The sequence below is a fragment of the Gadus morhua genome, chromosome 19, assembly GCF_902167405.1.
Source record: "Gadus morhua chromosome 19, gadMor3.0, whole genome shotgun sequence".
In the NCBI taxonomy this organism is placed as follows: Eukaryota; Metazoa; Chordata; class Actinopteri; order Gadiformes; family Gadidae; genus Gadus; species Gadus morhua.
The window spans coordinates 7,091,703-7,116,398 of record NC_044066.1 but is presented as its reverse complement, the minus strand read 5'-3'; the positions used below and the strand labels follow the sequence as shown (position 1 = coordinate 7,116,398).

Below are 24,696 nucleotides of genomic sequence, written 5' to 3'. Positions count from 1 at the left end.
GGAGCTGGCTTCGCCTGTGTGTTAAATCGTTGCATAGGAAGACTTTCGCACAACTTAGGCCTGATACAACATCGTAACTGTCTGCCCGAATAGGTAACGACGCTCCTAACTTACGTTGATTGGTTAGCGATGTGATGATGATGAATTGGTTAACCGTACGTAACCTAATTCAATATTTTGAGATTAATACATAGTTTCGTGACTAGCGCCCATGATCAACCTCGCATAGATGGACGAGGTACGCAGGGTATTTTTTAATTTAACAAGCGTTTAGTCGTGCTAACAGATTTAAAAAAGAAAATCTAATTTATATAAGCCTCCGTCGAGTTGGGACCGTTGCTCGGACGTCGCTAGAACGCCTCGTACTGCTGTCCGCGGTGCTGAACGCGCCCACGCGTCCGCGCGAGCCGAGGCTTTGGAGCAGAGAGGGCGCATGACAAACGAAAGCAGACAGCTGGATTTTGTGTGTGTGTGTGTGTGTGTGTGTGTGTGTGTGTGTGTGTGTGTGTGTGTGTGTGTGTGTGTGTGTGTGTGTGTGTGTGTGTGTGTGTGTGTGTGTGTGTGTGTGTGTGTGTGTGTGTGTGTGTGAGTTGCAAGAGCGTTCACCCATCAAATGAAAAAAGAAACGCCTATACATTTTTTGTCTATCCGTTGCCTTCTTGCGTTGATCTGTTCTTCCTCCTCTATTCAGGGACTCACAATTAGGACAGCAACAGCTCTTATCACATAGGCTACAGCCTACTTAGGTTGTTTATTCAAACCAGAGCTGTGCTTGTTGTATGACGCTGATACAGAGTGTTGGTCTCCTCTTAACGGCCCTCAGGTCTCCCAATTCCCTTTTCACTTATACTTTGCAAACGTTTGTCTTGCATTACCAGTGGGAAATTAGCGTGAAAAAAATGAATTTCCCGATTTCCGAACGTTTGGAAAGAGATTAAGTGGGCCAGCCCTGGAAAGATCAGGTGTCCAATATTTGGATTACCCTCAAATGTTTTGAGCTTGCCCTGGGGCACGGCCCAATGTGTTTTGTGCAAGTATGCCGAAATATCAATATTAAATATATGTATAGTCAGACCAATATAATGTTATAGTTGTTTCTAAATAGGGATATGATCCCGAGAACATTTTTAGGCAAGGTTTTTTTTTCTCCAATTCCTGGAATTCACAAACTTTGAATATTGATTAGATATTTCCCATTTATCTTTTCAAGTTATTTGATTGCTATTTTCTTAGATAAGATGATATAAAATAGTTTCTCTTTATTGAGATACTAGAAAACAGAGCAATTGAATTAAGAAGCAACAGAAAAATCAACACATCATCAAAAAGCACCACGGCCCGCTATTATTCCCTGGCCACAGTGTTTATAATCTACATGACCGATGACTGTTGATGGAACTGAGAGCATTGTGTTTCCCTTAACTGCACCCTCCCACTCCCTTCGAGTACATGATCCTCTCCACCATCATCGCCAACTGCATCGTCCTCGCCCTGGAGCAACACCTGCCCGTCAACGACAAGACGCCCATGTCCGAACGGCTGGTGAGTGTCCATCTTGTCTATCAATCCCGTAGTAGTGACATCACAAATGGGAGTGTCCAGACAGTTGTAAGATGGATGGATCACATTCTACGATTGATGAATTAATCCATCGATCAATCAAGACTGCCAAGTGAACAGTATCCACTTGTATATGCTGATCTATCTATCGTGCATCTGATGGGACTGGACACTCCCATTTGTGATGTCCCAATTGGGTTGATAAATGGCTTGTTATTGCTCTTAAGCATCACACCTTGGGTATCAATAGAATGCCTTTAAAAGTGGGACAAATGTGTTGATTTTGAAATAGCTTGTAATGGCTAATACACATCACACCTGGTGGTCAATCGGGGGCCTTTGAGTTACAGAAACACTGGACTGACATCTCAGATCCATTTGTTAATTCTTAATGGTAAGCCGTGTTTAGGCCGTGTTTAGGCCGTGTTAAGGCCGCGTTAAGGTCGCGTCTAGGCCAATCTCTCTCTAAAACATCTGCTAAATGAATTAAATAGATAGAAGTGCTTTGCTGCACGCCACACCAAACAGACACTTGTTTAGAAACAGAATCATAGTTGCGTTCCACCGATGGAGAACATCCCCTCCTCGTGTCTGCCAAGTCCCTGTGATCTCCGTCATTCTCCAAGCAAGCTCGGCAGATGAGCGGATCTTCTTTTTCCACCCAAGGATAGAAAACAAAGTGTGCTACTTATCTGGCATCAGAGAGTGTGTGGTTCATTAGAACACGACTACTTTACTCTCTCTCTCTCTCTCCTTCTTCCTCCCCGCCTCGCAGATTAACACGACGAGTGCTCTTTTAATTAGAGAGCCGCATCCTGCTATTATTTATGATCCTGCATAAACAACACTGCCGCCGTTAAGTCTCTAAAGTACGCGGCCGGCTCAGACCCCTTAAAGGATCTCAGATCCATGGCAGGTCTTTAGCGCCCGGGCCTTAACGCCGCTTGGTACACAAAGCATCTATATTCCTCACAACCATTTTAGATGTATGCATAATAGATGCTAACACACTTCCACTGCCGCCTATAACAGCATTCGTCTATCCGATTCCTAAACCCCCTTCCAGCTAAATTATTACGCAACACCTCTGATTGTTTTTGTCTAGGACCCTAGCGCACGTAGATCGTGTGCTCTGCTGAAGGCCTGGTTATTATTCTCCATACGTCCATGCTTCCAACACCCTCAGACGCTGACTTGAGGCCAAACTGTACTTCAATGTCAGAATGCTGCCAATGAGATGCCGTGGGTCTCTACACCACTGCTTGCATTGATGCCTCCGTGTCCACGATTCAGCGGCGTCTGGTGTTTTCTTATTATGTGAGGATCATGTGTCATGCAATCACCCATGTCGCTTTCTGAGAGGTAACACGTAAAGTATAGCAAAGTAACAGACGAAAGTTCGGTGCTCTGAATCCTTAAACATGTATTTGACTTTGCAAAGTGAAGAAAAGCCTTTGCTGTTTGTATTGGAATGTCAAACAAAGCTATAATCTGTTTGAACACAGTGGAGAATCCAAGCCGTCTGTTGCACCCAGAGCCGTGTCGATGCTGGGTTGGGCTTCAAAGCTCAACTCCATAGGAGTACATCGGAAATTCCAACACTGAAAGCTTAACATGGTTCGCTATGGCGGAGGGCTATGTGGGCTATGGCGTGGACGTACAGACTCACAGGCCGAATCCCATTTCTACCCCTTACCCCTTCCCCTTCCCCCTCCCCCTTGTTTTGAAGGTGTAAGGGGAAGGGGTAAGGGGAAGGGGTAGGGGGTAGAAATGGGATTGGGCCACAACCTACCTCCGCAAAGATTAGACGTAAAAGCATCACATGGGCCCTATCATTTGGGCCTTCAGCAGCATGAATCCAAGCATTACCTGGTCTTCAAGCTGCTGAAGGCACCCATCAGATGTCCATCATTGCTCTAAAACCTCTGTGGATTATGAGGGATCATCCTCCATCTAAACGTGTCTGGGCCAGGTGGACGATGGTGTTAGAGATTGGCTTTGGTGGGGCTGGTGACGAGGTTGTCACCGTGGTTGTCACTGTGGCTGTCAACGTGGCTGTAGTGGTTCTCGGGCCTGTCATCACACTGGGTTACAGGGGCGTGGGGGAAATAATGTATTTGTAGTAGTGGCACACACATGCACGCAATTACACAGGCACTTACACACTGCACACACACCGCACACACACCGCCTTCTCGATCTATAGAGAGAGAGAGAGAACTGTATGAATCCCATACGGCAAATTCAGGGCATATTAGAAGACTTCATCATATAGAATAATCTGATATGATGTATACTATATATTTTTTGCCCTCAAGCACAAAGAAGCCCCCATGAAGTCATTAGTCCTGGTCATCTTACTCAGGAATTAAATAGGAGACCTCTTTCTCTCTCTGGCTTATTCTCTTTCTCTCTGTTGGAGTGTTCACTTCATTAGCCATGCTCTAATATTTAACAAAAAGATCTCCCTCCTTCTCCTCCCCCTCTCTCCTCACTCTCCGCTCTCTCCCTCCACCCATCTCTCCTCCACTCTCTCTCTTTCTCCCTCTCTCTCTCTCTACTCTCTTCTCTCACTCCTCCCCCACTCTCGCTCTTCCACGTCCTCTCTTTCTCCCCTCCCTCTTCTATCCCCCCCCCCCCTGTCAATCACCCCCCACTCCTTTCCCCCATGCAGGACCACACAGAGCCCTACTTTATAGGAATATTCTGCTTCGAGGCGGGCATCAAGATCATCGCCCTGGGCTTCGCTTTCCACAAAGGCTCGTACCTGAGGAACGGCTGGAACGTCATGGACTTTGTGGTCGTCCTCACCGGGTGAGTCCTCCGTCCCGTCCTCCCTCCATCACTCCCTGCCTCACCCGATGGCCGCCGGCCGTGTCAGCTTGAGATGGACGGTATGTGAGAGAGAGAGAGAGAGAGAGAGAGAGAGAGAGAGAGAGAGAGAGAGAGAGAGAGAGAGAGAGAGAGAGAGAGAGAGAGAGAGAGAGAGAGAGAGAGAGAGAGAGAGAGAGAGAGAGAGAGAGAGAGAGAGAGAGAGAGGCGGGAGTGAATCTGGGCTAGATAGAGGGGGCGAGAGGTCAAGAGAGAGAGAGGGTGCGAGAGAGTGGGACTAAGATGCTTTAGGTGGACTAAGAGAGAGGGCGAGATGGCAAGAGAGAGAGAGAGAGAGAGAGTGTGTTTGTGCGTGTGTTTGTGTGAGAGAGATAAAAGCGTGCTTTCTTTTGTATGTGCTCTATGCCTTGAGAGTGTATACTGAGCTCTGTGCAGCATCACTCCAATTGCTTCCCAGGCATGTGAAAGTTGTTGTGAGAAAACAGACCTACATAACCGTTTTATTCAGAGAATTTAATAATAATGGAAGAGCTATGAGAGGGCGGGATGAAAGCATTGTTGGTTTTGCGGCTGAAAAGCTTTTTTTAGTCTCTGTTCTCGTGTCGTTTACTCCATGATAACTAAACATGATGATTAAACATTTATGATGATGTCATATACTACATAATACGACATGATAATTAAAGATTCATGATCACTTCCTACACTACCCTAAACTGACATCGCCAGACCAATTCGCAAATGCGTATTAGTCTGGAATTCTCTCAGTTCATTTCCAAGGAGCTTTCTAGATGAGCGCAGATTACAATTCTATTTTTAGTAAATTAATTTCATAAATCCTCATAATTTCACTTTTCTTTTACACTTACTCATTGCACCTGATTTTATTATCTTTGAAATAAATCTTAATTAATTAATCTGCAAAATGTTTGCTGTGTTTCAATTATTACGTTGGCAATACGTTTTCCAACCGTTAGGTTTTCTTTAGAAGTGATGTAATGGTTTGACCTTTGACCTTGAACAAGGTGTTGATGCTGCGTGTCAAACTGAGACCTTGCAGGGACACTGCACGATCCTTGAGGTTCTGGTGAAGGACAGTGCTTCTCTGTGTCCACAAAGTCTGTAGACTCATTGAAATGGTAACTACACAAACCTAACTCAAAATATAAAACAAAGCACAACACGGTTACCCTCTGTCTCTCTCTGTTCTTTATCAATGTATTGATTTCAAAGCATTGATTATGTGTCAGGGAAACGGCATGGGGTAATAAAGTACCCTGCTATGCACACACACCGATTGTCTGAACATTCAACCAACAGACCAACCAAACAAAGCGAACATGCAAATGGCTGAAACGTCTTTCTGAGCAAGACACCTATTTCACGGATAAATCTTTCATAAAGCACCGCTAGTCCTGGTGTCCACGGCATCGATGGTTTCAGATCTGTTCCTATCACGGCTCCCTGTCCGCCAGTATCACCCCCACTGAGCCATTACCCTCAGAGCCACCGCCACTCTCATCATCACTACACTCATCACAAGCCTTCACTCCTTCAACACCCTCATCACCACACCCTACCACCACCTCATCATTACCCCCCTCATCATCAACCCACCACCACCACCACCATCATCGACATTACCACCCTCCTCCTCATCACCAACACTAACACCAGCACGATCATCCCTCACTATCGTCATACCTTCAACACCACCCTGATTCTCACTTCTCAACCCTCAACCATCATCGGACCTCACTCCACCAATCATCAACCTCAACACCACCATTATCCTGAACACAGCCTGAACACAGCCTGAACAGGGCCTAAACAGGGCCTAAACACGGTCTAAACAGGGCCTAAACAGGGCCTAAACAGGGCCTAAACAGGGCCTAAACACGGCCTAAACACGGCCTAAACACGGCCTAAACACAGCCTAAACACGGCCTAAACACGGCCTAAACACAGCTTTAACGCGGCCTAAACACGGCCTAAGCACGGCCTAAACACGGCCTAAAAACTGCCCCAACACAGCTACCGCTATGAGCAGTGTTGTAGCTAACACTTAGTCCTATTGCTGGTGGTAGATGGAGGAGCTGGTAGAGATTATTGTTACAGCATCATTAGCGCAAGGGCTCTCGCTCTGATTCATGATGTAATTAATTGCAATTTGAAAAAATCAATACGCAAATAAATCACGGCGAGGGATAAACGCTGAAATGAATGAGGATTGAGGGGGGAGCGAAACAGGAACATATTTCTCTTTGCATTACCGTATATGTAAACACATACAGCATTGCATGTCCAGACTTTTCCATTCCCCTAGACTGGGCCTGTTTCTGCCGGGCCTGTATCTGTCCCAGGAATATCCATGTTTCAAGATTATTCAATTAGATGAATATATTTTTAATCGGCAAAGATTCTAGCCTCTTCGTGAATAATAATTTAGAGGCAGTTTGTTATTAGTCTCCTTCTGTCTGATAGGCTTTGAAGCGACCTGACTATGTGGGGGTCTATATATCGACCTTATAACATAAGCAAGAATGACCGATCATAAACATTACTTAGGCATCATGGTCAACCATTGGGAAAGTACTGCCCGATTTTCTACTACAGTGCTTCATTTACATGATATCAATAGGCACATAAAAAACGTGTCCCATTTATTTAATTCCAGAAAGAATAACATCAGATATTATGTTGATATGTTGACCGCCAAACTGCATATTTCCTCTTCTGATCATCTTAATCTAGCAACAACCTAGCACAATATGTGACCGATCTCTTAAGTTATTTAGACATCACTGGATAACCACTCTGCAGATCAATCCTGTGTGTGTGTGTGTGTGTGTGTGTGTGTGTGCGTGTGTTAAATATTGAACCCTTGTTATCAATATTTAAGTTCCTCATTGATTTAAGCCGTCACCATTGTAATTAAGGCAAATGATTGAAATGTGTAATTTTGAAAACCTTTTCAGACTGGGGAAATTAATGGCAAAATGACTTTGTATATATTGATCTATTAAATCATGTAGCATTGCAGCAACCAGTAGTGTCATTACTCTCCCTTAAGATCAATATTATCACTACTAGCTAGGTTGCGTTAGTCAGTTTGGTAACCTTGGACTAACAATGCCAGTATGACTCGAGTCCTAATGAAAGACTCTGAATAGTAGCCGTTCAGAGCAGTGGAAAGACTCTTATTAGTGATTCCCCACTGAGGGTCCATGAACCAGAGTGGGCAGTGAGAAGGATCCGGGGGGGAATGTACAAATTGTGTTTTAGCATTTATTTTTTAATTCAATATTATTTAGCTAGTTATATTCTGTGCCATTAAAGGAGCATTTCACCGGTGGAGGCATGATGTATTGAAATTGGGTCCTATATGTAGTCGAATAATTAAAGAAAATTCTAATTTGGTGCCGTCTTGACCGAGAAAAGGCAGAAAGTGACTTTTTGGCGCTTGTGGATTGAAGACAACAACTCCCAGCATGTACCACGATGCACAGCTTCGCTGGCCACTCCCGCTAGATCAGTGGGTCCCTACCCTAGTGCTTGTAGTCTTACGAGAATCCTCCCCTCTTACACTTCCTATTTACTTCTACTCAAAAATTGTCATATTGCGTCATCTTAAACAGGAAGTGTTGGAGATCGATACGGATCTCTCCAGTCTCTCCAGAAAATAAGGGAATGATGCACGACCATTCAAAAATATGAGTGGGTTTCTAACGATACAAAGCTTAATGGAAATGGGTGAAGTTTCCCTTTAATGAATGAACGAACTCCAGTTCAAATGAAAAGTGGTTGGTAGCTATCATATATTGCTAGTGTAGGCAATTCATTTTAAAAGCGGTTTATGTCATTTTTCTTGAACTTGTCTTTAAATATGAATCAGTGAATTAAATGCTTTGTCAAAGAAACCGAAAAAAAAGCTGTCTCAGGCCTGTAATAAACCCTTCCTCTCACTGGCCCTGACGAGATTGTTGTCCTAATGGTCTGTCTACCTACCCGCCTACCTGGTTGCACTCTCCCTGTGAACTCCTTGAGCATGACCACAGTCGTCCATAAGGCGAGGCAGACCTACTGCCCATGAATAGCAAGCTAGTCATATGTTTTGGGAGAGTGGCTTTGGAGGGAGGACTTAGAGGAGGGGTGGGATCTTTGTCAGTTGGATACTTTCGGAATCGAAATTACTCTGGCTGATTTCTCTGAATTTCCATCCCTAGCAACAGTTAAAGCGCAAACTAAATTTGACTTACTACCACTGTTATATTCCAAGATTCTTTCTTTTAATTACATTTGTAATGCTTTATTCATTTCCTCCCGCTCCTCAGGAGTGTACTCTGTCACGTGACGGATAAGGATCTTTTGTTGACTACTTTAACTGTAGCTGTTAGAAGAAGTTTACTATTCTTTCTTCAGTGAGATTTCAAAAATCAAAACCCCATTCATAACGGACTGAATAATTATTGAATTAATGATGAAGATATAAAATAAGACAATACCAAATCGATCTCTGAAGAGTGCCAGCTAGCAACTACAGGACAGTAGAATAAAGTAAAAATTTTAAAACTACATAAATTGGTAAATAATTATTATTAGTCAAGCAAGAATAATTTAAACACAGTTCATCAACCAACCAATCCTCAACCTTGCCCTGTCCATCTGTCCAATTCCTCCTCCATACACATCCCCCTCCTATTCCTGACTCAGGTGTGGGGGTGTGTTCTGCATCACTAGAGAGCTGTGTGTGTGTGTGTGTGTGTGTGTGTGTGTGTGTGTGTGTGTGTGTGTGTGTGTGTGTGTGTGTGTGTGTGTGTGTGTGTGTGTGTGTGTGTGTGTGTGTGTGTGTGTGTGTGTGCGCGTGTTTACTTCAAAGTTTCCCCATTTCCTTTCATCTGTCTTTGGTAGCAAAATGGCCGACACAATAGGGGGGGCTTCAAAGTATTTGTAGAGCGAGACCGGGTGAGGGGAGAAGCGAGGGGATGGGGGATGTGGGGGTCTCTTTAACCCCTCCATGCCCCTGCTGGGTGAATAAAACGCTCCCTTTCAACAGCTGCCAAGAAGCTGCTGTCTGATCGCTACACCCCGGCCCTCTTGAACAGCTACAGGTGTACATGGAGATCATCTGTGTGTGTGCGTGTGCGTGTGCGTGTGTGTGTGTGTGTGTGTGTGCGTGTGCGAAGCAATAGCAACATAGCCGTGGTGACGTCTTAATTTCCCCATTTCAAAGTGTTGTGTTTCCTCTCTGATTGATATGAGACCTATTCATACCCTTCACCGACTGCTGCAGTGACGCACGGTGTTCTATCTTTCAGCACAGTCTGCCAGCACACTTTGGGGTTGTTTTTCAGTTGGACTGGTGTGACTCGTCGGTTTGGCCGATGTGACGTCCGTCCAGTGTGGAATATCTTTCTCTCTCCATTGCACTGGGTGCCCCGGTGGAACAAATGTGAAGGTGGAGGTGGTGGTGGAGGTGGTCTTGGAGGGGTGGAGGTGGTGGTGGAGGAGGGGTGGAGGTGGCAGAGGAGGGGTGAGGTGGTGGTAAAGGGGTCGAGGAGGAGGGGTGGAGGGGTGGAGGTGGTGGAAGAGGTCTGTGTTGGGAGGTTGAAAGGTGGGGCACCAGGGCATGCTGTGTTTTCTCAACCTAATGTCAGTCCAGCTGGTTCTGGATGGGTGCTTTGTGGATGGAGAGAGAAGGAGAGGGGGAGATGGATGGATAGGGAGAGGGAGAGCCAGTGATGAGGAACGGCGCGCTGGTCCGATAGCGGCCGCTACATCTTCAACACACAGAGGAGTTGGGGGAACGGTGTGTGTCTGCGTCTGGGGGCTGAAGAGAGGAGAGGTGATTGCACTTGAGCCAGAAGATTCTGGGTCCCAACCACAATGCCTGTATCTATCACGCACCGATACCTACGATCCAATGACATGAATCGAAGTCAAACTCAATGCAAGCTGCATCAGACAACAGCGTCCACTAAACGACTAAACAGTGAACGTTAAGTCATACAATGTAATGTACTGTAAATCCTCCCTGACGTGAGGGTACGACCGTGCTCCAAAACATGATCCAAACTATCCGAGTTTACTAACAGAAAACGCAGGCGGCCTATGGATCCAGACAGCCTGCGTTCACCAGGGCCGGTCCAGTGAAGCTGTTGTTCTGAGGGGCGATCCTAGCAGAGAACAGCGGCGGAGTGTCTGAGAGATCCCTACCAAGCTAACCAGGGGCGTAGCGGCGGCGTTCTGACACACCGAGCTCCCGGGTTATAACGTAGCACTGCCCAGAGACGGGGGTTCAATTCCCTGGTTAGGGAGTATGGTGTATCCCTTGTCTTCCCTTCTCTGCTCGACGAGATTGATGCAGCATCTATGCTAGCGGGGGTTGTTATTCATGTTGAGATTGGTATTTACTCGCTTAAATGTTAGATGTTAAACACTTAGATTGATGGAGGGACGGAAGGATAGATAGATGGATGCAAGGATAGATAGATTGATGCAGGATAAATAGAGATAGATGGAACGATAAATAGATAGATGGATGGAAGGATAGAGGGAGATAGATGGATATAGATGGATGCAAGGGTAGGGTAGATTATGATAGTGTGGACACTCATGATCCTACACACACACACACACACACACACACACACACACACACACACACACACACACACACACACACACACACACACACACACACACACACACACACACACACACACACACACACACACACAGACAAACAGCTGTTACTTCGAAAAACAATCCAGTACACCTCATCACAAAAAGAGCTGCAATTCCTGCTAAAACTCTCCTACATGTTCAAGCTTCTCCCCAAACGCCTAATAACAAATTTTACTTTCTTCTACAGACAGTGGAAATTATAAATTTGATATTTTATCTCTATGTTATGCACTTCTGGGCTCCAGCGTTGAGAAATCATTCATCATAATTGCTTGGTCGGAAACTGTGGAGTTTATCTTTTCTCAGGTTATTATGAGTATTGATGACTAGTCTTTTATTTTTTTATGTGTTAGTATTTTTTCTATCTTGACAATAGTAGTCTATGCCGCTTTTCCCTGTTATTAAAACAATACCATAATTTAGTTTAAACAGGTGTAACATAAAAAAAATTGACAGTCTTCGCAAACCACTTTATGAATGTTCTAATCTGCTCCATCTCACATTGTGTCTTTTTGTATGATGGAAGTGTCTTTTTGGAGGCACTTCGCCGTCACGAAGAAGGTACACCAACGCAGAATTTGTACGCTAATATATAGCATACCCTATGCATTGGTACATTTTCAAATAGCTTGTAATGGTTATTCATCCACACACCTTGTCATATAAAAAAGTCCTTTTAACAGTTATTATTGTCACATGTAAGCAGTAGTGTGCAACATGTGTGTGTGTGTGTGTCTTTTGTTTTTTCTGTGTGCGTGTGTTTACCAGTGTGGTTTCTGTGTGTGTGCGCATGTGCATGCATGGTTTTGTGTGTGTGTGTGTGTGTGTGTGTGTGTGGGTGAACCATAGTGGTTACGTACAACGTGTTATGAAACTAGCTTGTGTTAGCGCTGACAGGCACATGAAGGACTGGAGCAGACATCCGTCAGGCGCGCCAGACAGACCTCTGCTGCTGCATTTGTTCAGAGACGCATGCACTCACGCTCAGAGACATGCAGACACACGCGCACCCCAGCTCATACACCTACACGTAGGCCCACACACACACACACACACACACACACACACACACACACACACCTCCCGCAAGCACACACACACACACAATCACTGACGGATAAACAAATATAAACACACACACATCCACATGCACGCCCACATGACGCAGTGTCTCTGGGGTCCCGGCTGCCAGGGTTCTAGCCATGCGTTGAGCAAAGTGTTGCCTGAGTGTCCCCATTCTGTAGGCAAAGGAAGTAGACCGCACCAGCTGAATGTCGGGCTGGCAGGTTCCCTTCACGCATGACTCAGCACTCAGCTAATTACCGACATCATTGTTGTTTTGTGATCAACAAGTCGTCCAGACGAAAACACAGAACAAACAGAGGGCGTGTGAGGGACTGTATGTCCTGTTTAATCAATATGATGAGTTCTTCGGAAGAATGCAACCAGTCAGCGTGAAGAAAACGTTTTATACCCTTGGAGATATTATGGATAAGGGCAAGACATCCTCACAGAAAAAAGTGATATGGCTGAAGATCAACTAGATATAGATGGAAAATAAGCATGTGAAATTTCTAACAGCGACCTATCCATTTAGCAGCCCTTGCTCAGGAAGTTACTCCGAGCTTTGTTTGTTCAATTCCTTTGACGGTCACAGTGCTCAAAGCCTTCTTGATGTGGTATGTGGTGATGAGGACTTGAAATGTTTTCATTCAGAGAGAGATCAGTACAAAAATGAACAATACAATTTATTGTTATAACAACATTTGGCAATTAGACACCCTCACGATTTTTTTCACGGGATCCATGAAGTCTGCTGGGAGATGAGATTCACTGATTGAGGCTAGACACTGGTGGTGGTGGCTGTGGCGTTGGCGGTGGTGGTGGTGGTGGTGATTGTGGCGTTGGCGGTGGGGACTATGGATGGAGTTTCTTGGCTCCGGAGGACGCCATCTCTTTCTCTGTAGACAGATGGAGCCTAGTCCCGGGGGGGTAGGGATGGCGGAGGGCTCCAACGAGTCCCAACGAAAACCACAGAGACAAGCATGAATGAGAGATGTAGATATACAAAACCGTCAGATGTCCTGATTGGTCATTGATCGGAGAGGATGAGAAGGAGCCTGCAATGACTGTGGTAAAATCAAGTACCCAGACATCGATAGATGAGAAATAGAAGGGGAATGTGGTCTTCCTGCTTTAACTTCTGCTTTAGCTACATTAACTTAAAGACGAAACATTTGAAAATGTTGTAATTGTTTTCAAGCGCAATCTGTTCCAATATATGAAGCTCAAACAGGGGCTATGAGATGTGGCGTGTAGTACTCAACGCTCGCATTAAATAAAGTTAAATGACCAGCCAGTTGGAAAGAAGGACTGTTGTTGACCGGGACACTAGGCTGGTGGGCTGAGCTGACCTTCCACATACACCACAACAAACACTGGAGGGAGTGGGGAGAGGGGTGCTGAGAGCAGCCAGTGGGGGGGTCAGAGGTCAGCCAGCTAGTTGCACAACAGACTCAATGCCACCGCAGATCTTCTGGAGTGTTCAAGCTCTGACATAACTTCCATGACCTGATCTCTCGATGGACCATCATGGCCAATCATGTTAGATGACTTTACCATTCAGTGTCATCTTTTTATGGACACGTCATTTAGGGGGTAGTTATAAGTTAGAGCATCTTGCTCAAGGAGCCCTTCAGGTTAGGTTGAAGACTTGGGGAAATTGAGCCCGGCATCTTTTGTTCCAGGACCCAAACACCCCTAACCACTACTATACTGCCCCATTCACGGGGCTTCCCGCATGCTTTGTCTTCTTTGTCTATTCATAGAGATGTTACCAAGTGCTGCAAGGCATTTGACATTACTTTTAACATTTTAAAAGTTACATTTTGTAGCCCTGACTCCACAGTTGTTATTTTGTAGTGAATAATGAGGTGTGCCTCTGGTATGTGGTATCTAGTACCGCTGTGGGTTGGAGGGGATGTGAACCAGCAGCTTGAAGGAAACTGTAAAACGATGATGATTCCAGTCCAAACTGTGAAGTTATTTCCTCACTGACTGTTGTTGAGTCGTCCTCTCTCCCCGTGCATTCTGTCATGCTCTGTTAAGGGAACATTTCTTGATGGCGACTCATGAAGTGTTGTGGTTTGGGATAGAGGTAGGCTGGCCTCAGGAGTCTGCAGTAACAGTCACAGCATGGACAATACCTCTGGTTGGCTGTTGAATACCGAAAAAAAAAAAAGAGATTGTTTTCAATTGCGACAGAGAACTCTAGACGGAACAACAGGAGTGGTTATTCCTGCTGCCATATTGTCTTTTCTAGCGTCTCTTCTTCTCAAAAAGGAAAATGTGAAAATCTTGGTTTAGGCTTCAGTACCAGCCCATCTATCTTGGACGGGTAAGCTGCGACCTGCGTTGTGAAACCTCACCCAGGAGAGCGCTCGCAAAGCTCAAAGGCACACAGATCCCACCGCCGCCTGGGTCTCAGAGCTAGAAGGTTTCTAAACCACGCTATCAGCCGACTCCCAGCTGTTTTCTAACAACGCCTTGATATGTGTTGCATCCAGGAATATTGCAGGAGCACATTTTATAAAGTTGTTTACACTTGATTGCATTACTGATATGTGATACACCGTATCAATGTGATAACAAAGCGAGGCCCGCCAGGCCTGGAGCCGGCATGACCCTGAAGATGGTATACAGTGTGAACACCCTGATTAAAAGCAATGAAATGGCAGCCGTTTGACTCCAAAATGGATGTGAATTAAAAAAAGCCTTTGATTTTCTTTTTATCTACCATTATATCGGACTTAGATGTTCCATTTGTTAGCTTTAGCGCACCATTCTTTCCAGGGATTGGGCATTAGCACACAGAGGGTTTTCTCCTCGCATGGAATAAACAGATGGATTCCACTTAAAAAACAGCGCAACAAGAACAGCTCCACGGCGATACTTCCAGCTTTGAGGAGAAGCGCGGGGCCGCTTCAGCCGGGCCCCGTATCCGTAACACCGCCTCTCCCCGGGGCCCTCTTCGGTTCATCTGGAAGCAAAACACTGTGAATATTGAATGTGCCCAGAGTCCGTTTTAGTCTCACGGCCCAAGCGCCTCCATTTATTCCTTCTGAGTGCTCCTAGGAGGCCGACCTTAGCGGCGCAAAGTGCACAGCCCCCTCCCTGTCCACTTCCCTCCCTCCCTCCCTCCCTCCCCACCTCCCTCCCTCCCTCCCCACCTCCTTCCTCCCGTCCTCCAGCACCTCTATGGTCAGCGGCTCTGTCTTAATGGAAGTGGCTCCCCTGGGTCTCTCTGAGCCTAAGACCTGTACTACAACACGGGGGGGAAAGTGGCTTTTTGAGCTGCTCACTGCTGGTGGCTGGGGGTCTAGCAGAGAGCGATGCCTGTAACGGGGGGGGGGGGGGTTCGGAGATACTGGCTTTGTCGTTTTCTTTCTGTCTTATTAGATCTGTCACAAGGAAGGGGCTGAGGCGCACTCTTCCTCTGTTCATCCTCTGTTTATCGTTGGTTCATCCTGTGTTCATCCTTCCTTCTCTCCTGCATCCCTTTATTCTCTTTCTCCTGGATTCCTCCTGTCCTCCTCACCGCTCTCCTCTCCCTGCTCTGTTCCTCTTCTCTTCTCTTCCTTCTCTTCCTTCTCTCTCTCTCTCTCTCTCTCTCTCTCTCTCTCTCTCTCTCTCTCTCTCTCTCTCTCTCTCTCTCTCTCTCTCTCTCTCTCTCTCTCTCTCTCTCTCTCTCTCTCCCCCCCCTCGTTCTGTCTCACCTCTTCCTCCTCCCTTCCCTGCCCCTGGGTCTCGCCTCGTCCTTTCCATCTCGTCTCGGTGGTCAGACAATGTTCCTCCCGTTCCCTGAACTATCAACCCCCGTCCCGACACCCTCCACCCCAATCAATAACACCTCCTCCTCCCCCACCTCTGAGGCTGAGGAGCTGGTGGAGTGCGAGACGTGCAGGAGGGCCCTCGAAAGATGTTAGGGAAGAAAAGAGCAAAATGAAAGACTGCGACGTCTCTGATGTAACGTCCACCGACATTATGTCATTATGGGATGTCGGCCAGACCCCTCGTGAACATGATGTCATCAAAGTCCTTTACGTCCCTCCTCCTCCTCCTCCTCCTTCTCCTCCTCCTCCTCCTCCTACTCATCATCATCTTCCTCCTCAGTGGCGAACGGTCTCTCTCGCTGCGTTAGCCAATGGCAGAGCCGGGTCACTGGCGTGCCTTCCGCTCGCGCTAAATCACCGCTCACACTCTGCGAGGCGTGCGTTGGCGGGGGGACGCCGACGTCCTAGCGCCCCGACCGCATCGTGTCACGTGGCGCCGCGGCCCTCCCCCGTACAGTATGTCAAGTCTGATGACCGCAGTCGTTGTAGTTGTCTCGGGCCTACACATATGTAGACTACACATCAGAGTTTGCATTTCCGTGGCCGTTAACAATAACACCCTTCTCGGCTGGGTTCTGTCAGCCACATTTGGATTTCTTTTGATAGATATTTTGTATTCGAGAGTATTGCTGAAATTAAGTTAAAACATGGATGAATAAATAAGTAAACAAATAAATAAGTAAATAAATAACGAGAGTGCTCTCCCTGACTGAGTCCCGGACTGTCATTGATTTTGGCAGAGAATCATCCAGGCTTACTGCCTTTGTGGCAATTTGGTGCTCGGCTACTGGCCCAGCACCAGGGCTGAATAGACTATTTTGTGTGTGTGTGTGTGTGTGTGTGTGTGTGTGTGTGTGTGTGTGTGTGTGTGTGTGTGTGTGTGTGTGTGTGTGTGTGTGTGTGTGTGTGTGTGTGTGTGTTGGGAAAATATGAGAATAAGAATAAGAGGAGCCGAATATTGGGTTAAATTATCTTTTTAAAACCTTACAAAATTGGAATCTGTTTTATGGTCTCTCCCTCCTTCTCTATGTACGTATCACTGCCCATCCCTATCTTTCACTGCCCCTCTTTCTATCTGTCCCTTTCTGTCTCTCTCTATCATGCTCGCTGTCGCTCTCTCTACGTCTCTATGTCTCTCTCTCCCTGGTTGTTTCTGTGTCTCCAGCTGATTGGTTCTTGGGTTATTGATAACATTCTATGGCCTATTGATACTAGCCGCTCCCACTGGGAGAGATGCTGTTGTCCTCCATGCTCAATTTACCAAATGCCATTTACACACTACAGCTGCTCAGCCCACTTTACTTTGTGTGTGTGTGTGTGTGTGTGTGTGTGTGTGTGTGTGTGTGTGTGTGTGTGTGTGTGTGTGTGTGTGTGTGTGTGTGTGTGTGTGTGTGTGTGTGTGTGTGGCCTGACTACAGGTACGTTAAAAAACATTTCCAAGAACAACAAGAGAGATGTTAGCTTGAGGATCGTGTATCCTCCTCCTCCTCCTCCTCCTCCTCCTCCTCCTCCTCCTCCTCCTCCTCCTCCTCCTCCTCCTCACTCCTCTTCTTCTCCTCCTGCCACCTCCTCCTCCTTCCTCTTCTAATCAACCTATCCGCCTCCTCCCTCCCTCCTTCCCTCCCTCCCTACCTCCTCTACCTCCTCCTCCTGTCTTCCCCATCTCTTACCTCACCTCCTGCTCATCCTCCTCCTTCTTTTCACTCTTTATACCGTGGAGCAGGCCAACTGTCGACAAACACTAATCAATCAAAGCATTTGCGTTCTCTTTGACGAGTAAATCAGTTGACTCCAAACCTCATAGCACACAACTTGATTTTTGGCTGGTGTTTTATTGTCGGTCTTCCGCCATGTTTTCAAAACTCATACATTATGGACCATGGGGAAAAAAGGTCTAATCAGCATTTGCACCTGGGGTCCGAGATTGCTCTTGGAACCCTTAATCACTCTTTCCAGCTTCACTTATAATTGCATAATTAGTCCAATTTGTTCATACTATGAAAAGTAAACTTTCCTCAATAATTGCTTTGTTGCTTCAATATTTCCATGGGTATAAATGATCTCGTAGGAAACACTGGGTTTATGCTCATTAACACTGTATGATGCCCTATAACGTAATTGTGAAATTATTGTTCATATTGAAGAAAATTTGAAGAAGGAGAAAGAGGAAAATGTCCTTCATCTTTTATCCTCATGTGGCAAAGCACATCTGGTCCAAACCCTCCTGGAGCCACTGTTTTTAGAAAAGTATTTGTTTATCTCACGGTTTACTGATGTTCTTCTTCTTCTTCTTCTTCTTCTTCTTCTTCTTCTTCTTCTTCTTCTTCTTCTTCTTCTTCTTCTTCTTCTTCTTCTTCTTCTTCTTCTTCTTCTTCTTCTTCTTCTTCTTCTTCTTCTTCTTCTTCTTCTTCTTCTTCTTCAGACTGCACCACGGTTGCCTGTTAGCATGTCAGCAACGCTTTTTACCATTCTGAGTATTGACATTCAAATGGATAAAGACCTTGAGTTTGTGTGGTCATTTACAGAATCTGTTATGTGGACTTGAATATTTGTTTATTGTGATTGCCCTCGATTACACTTGTGATCGGATGCGCAAGATCGGGACAAGGGTTTGAAGTCCACACTTCAATGTCCACTCTGTGGCCGAATCTCTGTTTGCGTTTCACTTTACGGCTAAAATGCGTACAATTTTATGCCGTAGTCAAAAGCCTTCGGCGTTGCATTGTTGTGAGAGGCTGACCTGGCCAACGTTTTGTGACTAGGGTGTTTCTGGACAAGCTTTACATTGACGGCCACATGCCAGGAACGTCCTGACATTAGAACCCAAAGTTAAATGTATAAAAGCATAGGGCTGCTGTGGCGGTGTGTTAAAATAAATCCCACATCTCAATATATAAACATTGTGCATTCAACAGATACTCACGCTCTGAATTAGTATTATCGACTGATGGTCAGCTGTATTGATAAAATGTGTTTATTTGAATCATGAATACATGGTCAAACGTTATTATGTTCAATGTTTTTTACTCTGAAACAACCTCGGAAATAGAAAAGAACCACGAAACATTAAAATAGAAAACACACTGTAAAGTAATGCTCTACATCAAGTCAATGGTGTATTATTATCCATTATATTAAATCACCCCATTGAAGAAAAACCCTATCATTTCCTCCTGCATGACTGCACATACATTCATCAACGTCCGATTGTTGTGCTTCCATCAATTAAGTAGGCTGGGCACGAAGCTCCAAGCTCATGTTTTATTTGCTCTGGCTTGTGCCCCTGGCCCCTTTCCCTCCCAGACAGATCTCCAGCAGACCTGGCCGGATCGGTGCGTTCGCAACGGTTCATCCTTGTGGGCCAGGTCTGATGCCTTGGCTGTACAGAGGAGCGCACTACGGGAGCGCTGCTCGGCCGCTGATGCAGTTTCATGGACAACCAAGATGATCTTTCCCACGTTCCGTCACTCTGATTGGTGGATGGTCTGTCAAATGGCGTCAGGAGGAAGTGTGGTCTGTGCTTGTTGATGACGCCCCATGGAAATCTAAAATGAACTTCCAGACTACACATTTGCGAATTGGTCTGGCAATGGCAGGCTATCAATTACGTGCACTAACCGTTCTCCTGCATTGCCTTTATTTAGTACACCCAAATAGATAAGCATTCAGAAACTTCAATTGTAATGTCGATTGTGAGTTGTTCAGAAAACAGTAGGCTGAGACGAGGCAGAGTTCTGCAAGAACTAAATTATTTAATGACTGATTTATTTCTCAAGGCATTTTAGATGTACTGTATGTATGCTTGTTCTCAGCCTCACTTGTAAGTCGGCGTTGCACAGAACTTGTGAAACCGTTGGAATTGAGCAATCCTCGTCATCCTCTTTTTAGAAGAAGTTAACTTTAAAACAAGCCTCGGGAAAATTAATAAATGTAAAGTCAGTTATTATTGATGATCAGTTTACATACATTTTCCGTTAATGTAAATTGTCTGTTGTACATTTTCCGTTAATGTGAATTCTCAGTTAACGTATTTAACGTATTTAACGTATGTTGTCAATGGCACGACAATGGTACGTTTCCAATCTTCAGCTATCGGTTTTTGGTTTGTCTTCACAGTCTGGTAAAGCAGAGCCTGCCTCCCTGCGGACGCTCGCTCTCTGTAGAAGTGTGAATCATCAACATCTACCTTCTACCTCTCTGCCTTTAGTCTCTGACCTCCTCCTCATGCTCCAGATATAGCCGCTTTCCAGCACCATCGCAAAGCGAGGTGTGTGTGTGGGTAGTCTCTCTCTCTCTCTCTCTCTCTCTCTCTCTCTGTCTCTCTGTCTCTCTCTCTCTCTCTCTCTCTCTGTCTCTCTGTCTCTCTGTCTCTGTCAATGTCTCTGTCTCTGTCTCTGTCTCTGTCTCTGTCTCTGTCTCTCTGTCTGTGTGTGTGTGTTGTCTCTGCCTCTCCTGCTAACATTCCGATTTAAACGTCTTCATTGGCATGGGATATGTGATTTTAAATGACCAAAGCTTGAAAATGAAATAAGGTACAACATAAGTCAAAAATACTAATACTCAAATATAAAAACAAAAACAGACACTATATTAGATCACGTGGTCGTTTGGGATTGGGCTGAGGTATTACAATTATTTCCTTGGGACTAGGCCATAAAATGACTTGTCCTTACCCTTATCCTTGGACATTATTCACAGTAAGGGACACTAAAAATGATTGACTCTAATAGAGTCCAGTATATGCGACAATATTGAAACTATAGATGACTATATATAACCATTATATGCAACAGTCTGGCGTTTCAAGTGCTGTGCCACCTTTCCTCTCTCTCTTATTATCCATCTCTCTCTCTGTCTCTCTGTCTCTCTCTCTCTCTCTCTCTCTCTCTCTCTCTCTCTCTCTCTCTCTCTCTGTGTGTGGTTTGTGACGTGGGCCCCTAAAGAGCAGGTAGCCTCCATGTGATCTGTCTGCCGCATGGCTCTGCAGGCCCCTGGGGACCTCTCTCATACCAGGGTGTGAATAAAAGGACTGGGTGCCAAGGAGAGATACTGAAAAAGAACCTTAGAGAAAGGGAAAGGGAGTTGAATATGTCCTTCAGGAAGGCCCATTCTTCAAGATATAAAAACACAATCACTACAGTGTTGTAACAGTATTTGTTGTGTGAATGAGGCCGTGTCTGTCCCACTGTGTGTGTGTGTGTGTGTGTGTGTGTTTGTTTATCTGTGCGTGTGTGTGTTTGTTTGTCTGTTTGTGCGTGTGCTTTTGTTTATCTGGGTGTGTGTGTATCTGTGTGTGTGTTTGTGTGTTCATGTGGTTTGAGTCTGCGTGATATGGTTGAAAAGATTGTGATAAAGTGAGGCCTACCCACCATGTAGACGCAGAACAGGAATAGCTTAATGTTGAAGAGGTTCCTTCCTATGCTAAACTGTTGCCAACCATTAACTACAGAGAGACAGATAAGATGGTCCACAGGCATGCAGACAGATGTAGAAGACAAATAAGACCATATTTATCATACAATCTCTTTTATTCATTCATAATAGATGCAAAGGTAAAACCACATAACCGGGAGTCTATTATCTTGAGCCCTTTTCAGCACATGCATGTTATTAAGCCGTTGATGAAGCGAATCGGACATACGTCCCTTGAGACTTTACATTCCAGTAACTGTTGGATCCACACTGCAAACGAATGCCATTACTCCAGCCTGTACCGAGAAGGTTCTGGGAGCGGGGGCGGGGGGGTTATTGGCTGGTTTCATGATTGTGTTCCCAGGCATAAATCACTGCTCATCTCCTCACAACTGCTCCCTGGTGAACTCTCTCTCTGTCTCTGTCTCTGTCTCTCTCTCTCTCTCTCTCTCTCTCTCTCTCTCTCTCTCTCTCTCTCTCTCTCTCTCTCTCTCTCTCTCTCTCTCTCTCTCTCTCTCTCTCTCTCTCTCTCTCTCTCTCTCTCTCTCTCTCTTTCTCTCTCTCTTTCTCTCTCTCTATCTCAGCATAACCACTCTGTTTTCAGAGTTCGGTGGTTGCGTACACAAAGTGGAGATCCTATTGGTCATACTATCTTTTTCTTTTTTTTTCTCCATTATCCATCTCTCTCTCTCTCTCTCTTTCTCTCTTTTCTCTTTTCTCTCTTTCTCTTTCTCTTTCTCTCTCTCTCTCTCTGTCCCTACCTCTCTCCCTCCCTTTCTCTCTCTCTATCCCTCTCTCTCTCTTTCTTAGCTTTCATGTTCCTTAAGTCGATCTTCCCCAACTCCCTCTCTCTCTCCATGTTCCTAGTGTCGCTCTCCCCGGGGTCATGTGTCGTCGTGCTGTGACATTTAAATGTTAACGGCTTCTTAGATCCCCGACCCTCCCCCACCGTTCCTCCATGTCAGCTTCTGGTGTGCATGTACCATGCACCTGTGTGTATGAATATAGGTTAACATGGTGTGTGTGTGTGTGTGTGTGTGTGTGTGTGTGTGTGTGTGTGTGTGTGTGTGTGTGTGTGTGTGTGTGTGTGTGTGTGTGTGTGTGTATGTGTATAGGTGTAAAGGTGTGTGTGATCCACACTGAAAACAACATTATAATAAGCAACAGATGTTCATTTTTATTGTGTTTTTAGTTCAGGTCTATTAGTTGGTCGCTGTTGGAAAGTGTTGTTACTTTAATGATAGGCTTTAATTATATAAACATGGTGACAGTTCTAATTGAATGTTACTTTAATTGTTTCATTTGCAGATCAAACTCTAGTGGCGTAATATTAAGTGTTCTTCCTTTTAGGCACTGTAGTTGATTGTTTTATTCATTTTCTCTGGTTGCCTTTCTGTTTCTTAATGTCTCTCTCTCTGCCTCTCTCTCTGCCTCTCTATGTGTCTCTCTGTCTCTGCCTCTCTCTCTGCCTCTGCCTCTTTCTCTCCTTCTCTGCCTCTCTCTGTCTCTGTCTCTCTCTCTGCGTCTCTCTCTGCCTTTCTGCCTCTCTTATCCTCTCTTTGTCTGCGTGTCTCCCGCTCGCTGTGTTTTATTTGTGGGTCATGTAGCATAGCTTCACATAGAGTAGCTTTTCCTTGCATAGAATCACATATCATAGCATCACGTATCATAGCATCACATTCATTCACATAAAAAAAAAATCGTGTAGCATACCTTCACATCGCATTGCATCAGGTAGCATATAGCAGGGAGACTACTGCAGTACTTAACTACTAAGGGTTTCATTTAAAACAATACTCAAAAATGTTATGGGTGGTGCTAAGTGGCACTCTCTTCCTTCCTCCTCTGTTGCAGAACAATGTAGTCATGCTGCATCTACGTTTACTCTGTGTGTGTGTGTGTGTGTGTGTGTGTGTGTGTGTGTGTGTGTGTGTGTGTGTGTGTGTGTGTGTGTGTGTGTGTGTGTGTGTGTGTGTGTGTGTGTGGGGCCTCTTCGAATGTAGGTGCGCCTCCTGTGCATCCGTGCGTGCTGGTGGGTGGGTGGTAGGCCTACATGGATTACAACCACGGTACATCAAACACATTTAAAACATCAAGAACGTTCCCTTTTTTGATTCTTATGCAATCTTATTAATTCCTCTCTTACCTTTAGTCTCTATTGTTCTCGCAGATGCGTCGTTTTTATATCTGCACTATCATTATCTTTGGCTTGACGTGTTCAGCTCTCTCCTGGCTATTGAGTTAAACTCTTATATTATTGGAGGTTTTATTGGCTTATCTCCTAAAGTAAGCCCCTGTCGAACATGCATGGTGTCCTCTGAGTGGCTGATAAGGTGTGATCCCAGAGCTCCTGGCCGGCCTTTATTACAGCGTTAACGTGTGATCCGTAGCCCTGGTCCTCCGCGGCTGCAGCATGAGCAGCAGCAGCAGCAGCACAGTATTATTAACCAAACAAACCCCTCTGGCGTTTTAAAAGCCTCTCTATCGCTCTTTTTCTCATTCACTTGTTGCCTCCCATACGGATCTCCTTTACCATGGGCATTCCTTCTCTCTCTTCCTCCCTTTTGATCTCCATCTCTTTCTCTCTCTCTTTCCTTCTCTCTCCCTCCCTCTCTCTCTATCCTTCTCTCACTCTTTCTCTTCCCCCCCCCATGCTCATCTCCTGCCTTTTGCCCCATCTCCCTCTCTGTCTCTCTGTCTCTCGCTCTTTGTCTCTCTATTGCTCCCCGGCCTCCACCAAGGCTGTGTCTTCCACACACCCTACGGAGCCATTGTGATGTTGCCTTCCTGTTACTATGACGACCAGGCGGTGCGATCCATCGCCGTGGTGCCCTGTTCCTCGCCCCAGAGACGTTCAACCATCTCTCTCTCTCTCTCTCTCTCTCTCTCTCTCTCTCTCTCTCTCTCTCTCTCTCTCTCTCTCTCTCTCTCTCTCTCTCTCTCTCTCTCTCTCTCTCTCTCTCTCTCTCTCTCTCTCGTGTTTGTGTCCCTTCCTCTCTTATCTGCTGCTCATTCTATTCTGTCTATCTCCTGTCTTGTACACACAAACATGCGTGTGGGTGTGGATTGGAACCCGAACGATGCATACCAAACACACACACACACACACACACACAGGGAATAACACATTAGTCGTCCTCTTGCTTATGTGTTCATTTGTAGTTTGTCCACACATGTTGCATAAAGCCACTAGGCAATTACTATAACATCTCACCCTCTCTCTCTCTCTCTCTCTCTCTCTCTCTCTCTCTCTCTCTCTCTCTCTCTCTCTCTCTCTCTCTCTCTCTCTCTCTCTCTCTCTCTCTCTCTCTCT

General features: G+C 45.5%; 1 protein-coding gene across 1 annotated transcript in view; it reads left to right on the top strand.

Annotated features, from left to right (window-relative positions):
* The first annotated feature begins 1,441 nt into the window (after window positions 1-1,441).
* Window positions 1,442-24,696, top strand: part of cacna1bb (calcium channel, voltage-dependent, N type, alpha 1B subunit, b) — a 119,908-nt gene continuing 96,653 nt past the window's right edge. Inside the window, exons 1-2 of the mRNA XM_030341792.1 lie at window positions 1,442-1,542; window positions 4,235-4,374. Of these exons, the coding sequence (XP_030197652.1) occupies window positions 1,450-1,542; window positions 4,235-4,374 (233 nt within the window). The 5' untranslated portion in view covers window positions 1,442-1,449. The remainder of the gene's footprint in view (window positions 1,543-4,234; window positions 4,375-24,696) is intronic.